Raw genomic sequence first — 10,000 nt, 5'->3', positions numbered from 1 at the left:
ATTAGTAGTCCAACATACTTACTGACAAAATAAAAAAATACTTGATAACCTGTGAATAACTGAATGTTTTGCAGATCAGCCCTGCACAATTTTACAGTTCTCAGAAAAAATAGTAGAAATGTTCTATACATTTTCTTTGCATTGCATTCTTTCCTCTAGTGCTGTAATTCTATTCAATTGTATTATTATTTTATAAAGCTTCCTCATTGCCAATTACACAATTTTATGATCACTATTATTATTCTGTGTCTGTTGTTGATATTGTCAGTAATTTTAGAATTACCAAAACCCAAGACAAATGTGAAAACATTCTAATTTTTATTCTTATTGAACATAGAACTCTACATTTACATTTGTATCATAACAATTCTGTCTCTCTTGTCAGACATCCCTCCTCGTCTTTCAGCTCATGCCAGCGAGTGAACGCCGGTGTCGTTCCAAAAAGTGATTGCCTGCCAGAATCTGATTTCTCCCCTGAAAATGGGTCTTTTTACCTGCCAAAAATTGATTGATCCAAGGCCAAATACAGTTAATGAAAAGTTGTTTCTACCTAAATATGATTTGATCTCATTCTTGAGCTTCATAATATAAACACTAGAGCTCACAGGATTGCTTTTAACTCGTTTACAACACAAAATAGGCATTTTCACCTGCAAAAAATTGATTGAAGGCCAAATACAGTTAATGAAAAGTTGTTTCTGCCTAAATATGACTTGATCTCATTCTTCAAAGTTACATAGTGCCAGTGAAGGCGATACAGACCCCTCAGACCATGACAGAGGTTCATTAAACCTGTTGGAAGTTGATGTACCATCACAATGATGATGATGAAATATGATATTAAGGTGGAAAAGTTACATAGTGCTGCTTTAAGTAGTGCTGTCTGGCGATTAAAAAAATTAATCTAATTAATTACAGGATTTATAATTAATTAATCTAATTAATCACATTTTAATCTCATATCTGCTAAAGGTCCCCAAATAAAGAATTAGAATTCTTGGACATTACAAAATTGCAGTGCATGACTAATCAATTGAATACACTAAGAAGAGAAGATTTGTAATCCACATTTTTATTGGTGAAGTGTGTTTCATAAATGAAATTCAAAAGAAAAAATATCTTCCTGTTCAGTTGGCCGTGTATCTGTGCACGTTGGCCTGGGGGTAAGGTTTTAATACGGTTTGTTTACGACCCCATTCCTCCTTGATCGTCTTCCACGATTGAAATCGGCCTGTAATCAGCAGAAACCCACTTTGCCATTGAGTTTGTCAGTTTTTATGTCGTGGCTTTGCTCATTCGTTTCCCAGATTCTGCAAGCGTGGGTTGGTGAAGTGAGCTCACGCTAGCGCTAGTAGCTGTAACGTTTACAGTGGAACTTGTCCGGACATGTTTAGCGTTTAAATGATAATTCAGGCTGGAGCAGCTCCGCTGAGAGGAAAATTATTTTTTACAAAATGTACAAATCACTGCGTTCTTGTTGATAGTCCCGTCTTCTTTCTTTTTATGCATAAACTTGCCGTTCAAAGGCCCTAGCAAAGATTTGCTGAGTCGTCCAGGTCTGTCACTGCTTTGTTAGCATGACTAGCAGCAGGAGGGAAGTTATCTACGGGTCCCTCAATGGGCCAAATTTAAAATGCTCGCGCATTTTGCCACTCATAATTAATTGCGTTAATTTTCATAACGCGTTAATTGGCAGTGTAATTAATTAATCTAATTAACATGCTAAACTGACCGCCCTAGTTTTAAGTAGTGTAGTCCCGATCGATTGGCCCGATCACGTCATTTTCAAAAATTGGTATTGTGACAACACACAACGATGACGGACTGCTATTTTGCAGGCTGGCGTTACGGCCTAAAGGGTCCCTCTCTGAACAACCACACTTGGTTCCTACGCTCTGCGTAACATCATTACAACACAGTGATGGAAAACTGAAACAGCCGCGATGAAAAGCTGATGCTATTCATTTCATGCTGTTGGGAATTCTGAACTAAGGTTAAGCCAAACTGTATTTTAATTTTCTTATAGAGGGAATGTGCATGACGTCACAGATGCAACTTCACGGCGGGTTTTGCCCACTGAGGGTCAGAAAGACTGAGTGTCAGAAAGACTGAAGCCGCGTTTACACGGAGCAAAAACTGTGGCGTTTTCATGCGTTTTGTTCGTTCGTTTACACGAAAACTGAGCTCAAAGTCTCCAAAAATGATCATTTCTGAAAACTCCGGCTAAAGTGGAGATTTTCAAAAACTCTGTTTTCACGTTTGCGTCTAAACAGAGGAAAACGGAGATTTGGGCTTCAGAACGTCACATTATGCAACAGAAACGTCACCAGCGTCATGTGTGCGACCTGCGTTTACAATTTGTTTGGCCACCTTCAATATTTTCTTGTATTTTACCTGTTTTATATTCTAAAGTCACACTTAAAAGTAACTCCACTTCTCTGTCACTCCAAACGAAAGACTGTCGTTCCGTCTTGGAAGTAAATGGCAGTCCAGGCTGATTTATGGTTCCGCGTTACCCCAACGCAGAGCCGACGGCGTAGGGTACGCGGTCGATTTAACACGGAACCATATTATTCAGGCTTCACACGTGTCATTTGTTGACGTTTTTTTCCAGGACTCTGATTGGCTAGCATGACTTTATGCTTCTCGTTACACTGCCCCCTGTAGGTTTGGCTGCTCATAGCACCTTAACAGCATATTTATGCGGGTTTGTGTAAACGAAGAGATTTTGAAAACGATCTTGTGTAAACGATGGAATTTTTCAAAATGTAGAGGGGGAAATATCCGTTTTTGTAAATACCCGGCTATGTGTAAACGGGGCCTGAGTGTCAGAAAGACTGAGTGTCAGAAAGACTGAGTGGCAGCGTAAACTTTCAGTTTGAGCCACTAGAAAACATCTAAAATGTGAAAGAGCTGTCGTGCGATCAACTGTACTCATAGATTTAGCAAGAAATCTGAGTTATCATTTTACAGACTCACGAAAAATAAGCTTAAGAGAGACAAATGGGTCGCTGCAATTCTCAGAAACAACTGGATTCCAGACACCGAAACGTGGATTTGTGGTTCCCATTTTGTATCAGGTAATGTTGGATTTTTGGGTAGCTAACGTTAAACGGTCAAATCATAAAGTTCGGTGTCCTCATAACTTTAATTTCTACAACAAATCCTGCCTTGAAGTCGGACCAAGCGTCAAGACTTTTGTAAGCCTTCAAGCTTTGCTTCGTGTATTTCCCCGGCGTAGAAATTAAGTACATATAAATATCAGGAAACTGGATTCGTGGCCAAATATTAATGTCCATGGACCACTGGTTCTTGGGGTAACTGTACCAAATATTAATGTCCATGGACCACTGGTTCTTGGTAACTGTACCAAATATTAATGTCCATGGACCACTGGTTCTTGGTAACTGTACCAAATATTAATGTCCATGGACCACTGGTTCTTGGTAACTGTACCAAATATTAATGTCCATGGACCACTGGTTCTTGGGGTAACTGTACGGGTCACTGTCAAGTCCAACTACCTTTAATTTAAGCTGATAATCGTCTGTTATCCCGTCTTCTCCACTAGTTGCAGCCACTCGGTGCAGTAAGGGGGCTGGTCCAGTGGGGAACTGACGTCAATGCAGACCCTCTATTGATTGTGAATTTGACTGGATGTCATTCAACTTTTGAACCTAGTAGGTAAACTACCTCTTTTGGAGTAAAATTTATTTGTTTTGGTTATTGCACTATTCTTCACTTTTAGTTTTAGTTTACAATTTTATTTTTATACATTTTGTGGCACCAGTGCTGATAAGCTTTGTTTTGATCCAATGATGCAGTCAGTGAAAATAAATATATGTCCATGTTGGAGAGAATGGACAATAAAAGAAACTTGGGACAATTTGAGTTTTAGTCCTCTTTTTTTTTTTTACTTAATTCATTGCCAAAATGTATCTGATCGGGAAAAAGTATCGGAAATGTATCGGGAGCCAAGAAAAGTGATCGGATTGGGAAAAGTCGGGATCGGCAGATACTCAAACTCAAGTGATCGGGATCGGATAGGGAGCTAGAAAATCCAGATCGGGACAACCCTAGTTTTAAGAAATCAGATCATTGTAACAACAAGCTCAGAATCAGAATCACAGAATCTCCCAGGTCCGTTTATTCGTGCACGTTGATCTTGGTTTCCGTCAGACGTGTTAATGGACCTCTCTACGGTGGCCGACAAGGGCCAAACGCACTGCCAGGCCTAATACGTCTCAGTTAAGGAAAACGGCTTCAAGTACAGAAACGATTCAAATTCACAAACTCAAAACGAGGAACAAAAAGAGGAACGTGGTGCAAATGAAAAAAACGTGCTGCAAAAAACAAAGACAAATGCAGCATCATCAAACGCTATGCAAATAGAGAAACGATGCAAAGCACAAAACAATATTTTTCATTCACTTTATTCTTTATTTCATTCAAAAAATAAAACAATTCAATACAAATACAAATGTTCTTAACTTGTGAATGAAAAGGGAGCAGAAAGAAGAAGAATCTTATCTGATCTGCCCCTTTTTCCAAGAAATAACTTCACAAATAACATAAATTAAAAATAATAATAATAATAAAAAAAACAACAACTAAGTGAATAAAAAACTAAAATAAAATACAATAAAAATAAAATAACATTAAAATAAAATTACCGCCGCCTATGGGTATGTCAATCAAACTCAACTAACATATTTCATTATATTTATCGTATATAAAAATATTTATATATAAAACAAGAAACCATCTTCAAAAGAAAAACGCTTCATAACCGGTTACCAAACCTGCAGGGGGCGCTCTCAGCGGAACAGCTCAATGGACAGACACACGGGATGTAGAGAGAGACCGAACAGCTGACTGTAACGTTAAAATATAATAAAGAAACGTTTCGTAATGTAGAGCGTTGTACAGTGATATAAACATCGTATATAAATATAGTGAGATAAAAATCACATTACCGTTCCTGCTGTATGTTTAAACCATGGATGTAAACACTGTGGTTCAGTCAGCTGCGCCCCCTGCAGGTTTGGAGACTTCCGGTTGTAGTGACCGGTTATGAAGCGTTTTTCTTTTGAAGATGGTTTCTTGTCTTATATTGTTTTGTGCTTTGCATCGTTTCTCTATTTGCAGCACGTTTGATGATGCTGCATTTGTCTTTGTTTTTTGCAGCACGTTTTTTAATTTGCACCACGTTCCTCTTTTTGTACCTAGTTTTGAGTTTGTGAATTTGAATCGTTTCTGTACTTGAAGCCGTTTTCCTTAACTGAGACGCGTTAGGCCGTTGCAGTGCATTTGGCCCTTGTCGGCCACCGTACCTCTCTGATCAAAAACCTGCACTTTTGAGAAATCACCATTCTGGTTTCTGAGAATCATCTGTTCCGTTAAACCGAACGTAGAAACCTGAAGGGACGGTTGCACCAACCTTGCTGCTTCTCTTTGTCCTCCCGTCGTTCTTTAGCTACGAGCAGCCGGGACTCTTGACGCGGCGGAGGGAAAAGAAAATTCATTTAGACGCCAACGAAATACAAATAAATACAAATAAATACCCTGAAACTTCAAAAAATAATAAACAATGGAGGTGGACTACAAGAGACCAGGACGTGGACTATAAGAGACCAGGGGCAAACTGAAGACTTAAGCTAACATAAAGAAAATCAAAACAGTTTTATTCTGTAGGACTTAAGTGAAAATGACGCAAATAAAAAGAAACGCTGCTGCAAATAAAACAAACGCTGCAAATAAAAGAAACGCCCCTGAAAATAAAAGAAACGCTGCAAATATAAAGAAACGCTGCTGCAAATAAAATAAACGCTGCAAATAAAAAGAAACGCTGCTGCAAATAAAATAAACGCTGCAAACATAAAGAAACCCCGCTGCAAATAAAAGAAACGCTGCAAATATAAAGAAACGCTGCTGCAAATAAAAGAAACGCTGCAAATAAAAAGAAACGCTGCTGCAAATAAAATAAACGCTGCAAACATAAAGAAACCCCGCTGCAAATAAAATAAACGCTGCAAATATAAAGAAACGCCGCTGCAAATAAAAGAAATGCTGCAAATAAAAAGAAACGCTGCTGCAAATAAAAGAAACGCTGCAAATAAAAAGAAACGCTGCAAATAAAAAGAAACGCTGCTGCAAATAAAAGAAACGCTGAAAATATAAAGAAACCCGCTGCAAATAAAAGAAACGCTGCAAATAAAAAAAAAACGCCGCTGCAAATAAAAGAAACGCTGCAAATAAAAAGAAACGCTGCTGCAAATAAAAGAAACGCTGCAAATAAAAAGAAACGCTGCTGCAAATAAAATAAACGCTGCAAATAAAAAGAAACGCTGCTGCAAATAAAATAAACGCTGCAAATAATAAGAAACGCCGCTGCAAATAAAAGAAACGCTGCAAATATAAAGAAACGCTGCTGCAAATTAAAGAAACGCTGCAAATAAAAGAAACGCCCCTGCAAATAAAAGAAACGCTGCAAATATAAAGAAACGCTGCTGCAAATAAAAGAAACGCTGCAAATAAAAAGAAACGCTGCTGCAAATAAAATAAACGCTGCAAACATAAAGAAACCCCGCTGCAAATAAAATAAACGCTGCAAATATAAAGAAACGCCGCTGCAAATAAAAGAAATGCTGCAAATAAAAAGAAACCCTGCTGCAAATAAAAGAAACGCTGCAAATAAAAAGAAACGCTGCTGCAAATAAAAGAAACGCTGCAAATAAAAAGAAAAGCTGCTGCAAATAGAAGAAACGCTGCAAATATAAAGAAACCCGCTGCAAATAAAAGAAACGCTGCAAATAAAAAAAAACGCCGCTGCAAATAAAAGAAACGCTGCAAATAAAAAGAAACGCTGCTGCAAATAAAAGAAACGCTGCAAATAAAAAGAAACGCTGCTGCAAATAAAATAAACGCTGCAAATAAAAAGAAACGCTGCTGCAAATAAAATAAACGCTGCAAATAAAAAGAAACGCCGCTGCAAATAAAAGAAACGCTGCAAATATAAAGAAACGCTGCTGCAAATTAAAGAAACGCTGCAAATAAAAAGAAACGCCACTGCAAATAAAATAAACGCTGCAAATAAAAGAAACGCTGCTGCAAATAAAATAAACGCTGCAAATAAAAAGAAACGCTGCTGCAAATGAAATAAACGCTGCAAACATAAAGAAACCCCGCTGCAAATAAAATAAACGCTGCAAATATAAAGAAACGCCGCTGCAAATAAAAGAAACGCTGCAAATAAAAAGAAACGCTGCTGCAAATAAAAGAAACGCTGCAAATAAAAAGAAACGCTGCTGCAAATAAAAGAAACGCTGCAAATAAAAAGAAACGCTGCTGCAAATAAAAGAAACGCTGCAAATAAAAAGAAACGCTGCTGCAAATAAAAGAAACGCTGCAAATAAAAAAAAATGCCGCTGCAAATAAAAGAAACGCTGCAAATAAAAAGAAACGCTGCTGCAAATAAAAGAAACGCTGCAAATAAAAAGAAACGCTGCTGCAAATAAAATAAACGCTGCAAATAAAAAGAAACGCTGCTGCAAATAAAATAAATGCTGCAAATAAAAAGAAACGCCGCTGCAAATAAAAGAAACGCTGCAAATATAAAGAAACGCTGCTGCAAATTAAAGAAACGCTGCAAATAAAAAGAAACACCACTGCAAATAAAATAAACGCTGCAAATAAAAGAAACGCTGCTGCAAATAAAAGAAACGCTGCAAATAAAAGAAACGCTGCTGCAAATAAAAGAAACGCTGCAAATAAAAAGAAACGCCGCTGCAAATAAAATAAACGCTGCAAATATAAAGAAACCCCGCTGCAAATAAAATAAACGCCACTGCACATAAAAAAAAACTACGCAAATAAAAAAGCCACAACGGAAGTGAATTACCGGGGACTATTTTTGCTGATGCACCGGTGTTTTTTACGTGAGAGGAGAAGAAGAACACGAAGAGGACTTAAGTGAAAAGGAAGAAATAAGAAGAGCGAGGAATAAGAAGAACAACGAACGAGAAAATAAGTGAAAAGGTTAGTGTTCAACGTCGCTACGTGTAATTATTAATGTGCAACACCAGTGCATCTGCAAAAATAGTCCCCGGTAATTCACTTCCGTTTTTATCTTATTTGCAGCGGGGTTTATTTATATTTGCAGCGTTTCTTTTATTTGCAGCGGTGTTTCTTTTTGTTTGCAGCGTTCATTTTATTTGCTAAGCGTTTATTTTATTTGCTAAGCGTTTATTTTATTTGCTAAGCGTTTATTTTATTTGCAGCGGCGTTTATTTTTATTTGCAGCGTTTCTTTAATTTTCAGCAATGGCGGGTCTCGGCCACCGTACAGACGAGCTGGAACGTAGATCTACTCTCTCCTCACCAAAACAGACGCCCCGATCCGCCTCCCATCTTCCATTTTTAGATTTATTTCATCTTGTTTTCCTCTGAGCGGGGAAAGTCACCTTGAATATGATGATGAAAACAGCGGAGCTGCAGGAAGTGATGTGTGTTTTTACCTGTGGGGCTGGACGCCGGGGATCGGGAAGGAGACGCCTGTCTGCCGGGGAGCAGCGGAGATCCAGGAGGAACCAGTGCTGCTCTCAGGAGCAGAGAGACAGGATTCATGCAGCTAAACATCAAACTGAGCTGGGGACAGGCTCAGCCCAGGGGTCAGGGGTCAGGGTGACCCCTGATCCAGCCCTCCTCCCTCCCCCCATAACACGCCTCCAGCGGATGATGATGTCACAAACCACACATTCCTTTAATTCATGCAGATATATGTAAATCTTAGTCCCGATCATCAGTACTGGAGTTGAGGAGGGATGAGGGGGGATGGCATCCCCCCCTGAAATAAAAACGGACCAAATCATCCCCCCTTTTCATCCCTTATGTCATTTCATCAATGAATGTGGTTTTACTGCTATTTCAACATTTAGAGTCATCACCAGAAAAATAACTTATTTGACAATTTTCACCTGTTTCAAGTAAATTTTCACTTGAATTAAGTAGAAAAATCTGCCAGTGGAACAAGATTTATCTTCTTATTCCAAACAAAAAAATCTTGTTCCACTGGCAGATTTTTCTACTTAATTCAAGTGAAAATTTACTTGAAACAGGTGAAAATTGTTGTTTTTTCCAGTGATGAGTCTTGTTTTAAGTGTAATGAGATTTTTTTTACTAAAATGAGACATTTTAACTAGAAATAAGACAAATATTCTTGTTAAGATTTTGAGTTTTTGCAGTGATCCATTTTACTTATCCTGTGAAGGACAGAGTCATATTGATAAGTTCAGAAAACTGTTTTTTATTGTTGTGTTTTGATGTATTTGATGTAAGCCCAGTGGATATTTAAAGCTTACAGAAGGCTGCATTTAACTGCTGCTATGTCATTCCTGCAGTATTTCTGCAGGTGTTTTGGTCAGTGCTATTATTTGTAATACATTATATTATTTATAATCAGCACAAATTATCTGTCAGCATATGATAAAATCCACCATCCCCCCTGATTTATTTTTACAACTCGAGTACTGCTGATCATCCAGTTACTATGACATCACAAGCAGCTGGGCTGAGTCATGATAAAGGTGTGATCTTAAGACACATAAATGTTGAATATAACGCCCCAGAAACGGTAAAGAAATCTTGGAAAAACCATGCAGACCTAAACAAGAGCTCATATACTACAATATATTTATAGATATAAACAATTGACTCAGTTAGAATTAAACATATAGCCTATAAACGACAAATGCCACCATGATGGCATTGAGAATAACAAATCCTGCACTTATAATTGTACCACTGTGATAAATTACTATATATGATCAGTTTGCACATTAAGATAATCATTACTGCTGCAAAGATATAGATTTTGATCCATTTAAATGCGTAATAATCAAAGACGACAACAATAGAAAATGCTGCAAAAAGCCTGCTGCAGGCGTGACATCATCCATGAAATGTAAAATTGCAAGAGAAAAAAAGCACAGTAATACTTAAAC

At 37.8% G+C, this 10,000-nt stretch overlaps 1 protein-coding gene across 1 annotated transcript in view; it reads right to left on the bottom strand.

Moving 5' to 3' along the window:
• Positions 1 to 8,624, bottom strand: part of LOC133423405 (MAP7 domain-containing protein 2-like) — a 48,398-nt gene extending 39,774 nt beyond the window's left edge. The window contains exons 1-2 of the mRNA XM_061713582.1: positions 8,516 to 8,624; positions 5,441 to 5,494 (exon numbers count right to left, since the gene is read on the bottom strand). Of these exons, the coding sequence (XP_061569566.1) occupies positions 5,441 to 5,494; positions 8,516 to 8,624 (163 nt within the window). The remainder of the gene's footprint in view (positions 1 to 5,440; positions 5,495 to 8,515) is intronic.
• Between the last annotated feature and the right edge of the window lie 1,376 nt (positions 8,625 to 10,000).

Source organism: Cololabis saira, chromosome 22, assembly GCF_033807715.1.
Source record: "Cololabis saira isolate AMF1-May2022 chromosome 22, fColSai1.1, whole genome shotgun sequence".
Taxonomy (NCBI): Eukaryota; Metazoa; Chordata; class Actinopteri; order Beloniformes; family Belonidae; genus Cololabis; species Cololabis saira.
Note: the sequence above shows the minus strand (reverse complement) of the source record. Positions and strands in the feature narration are given on the sequence as shown.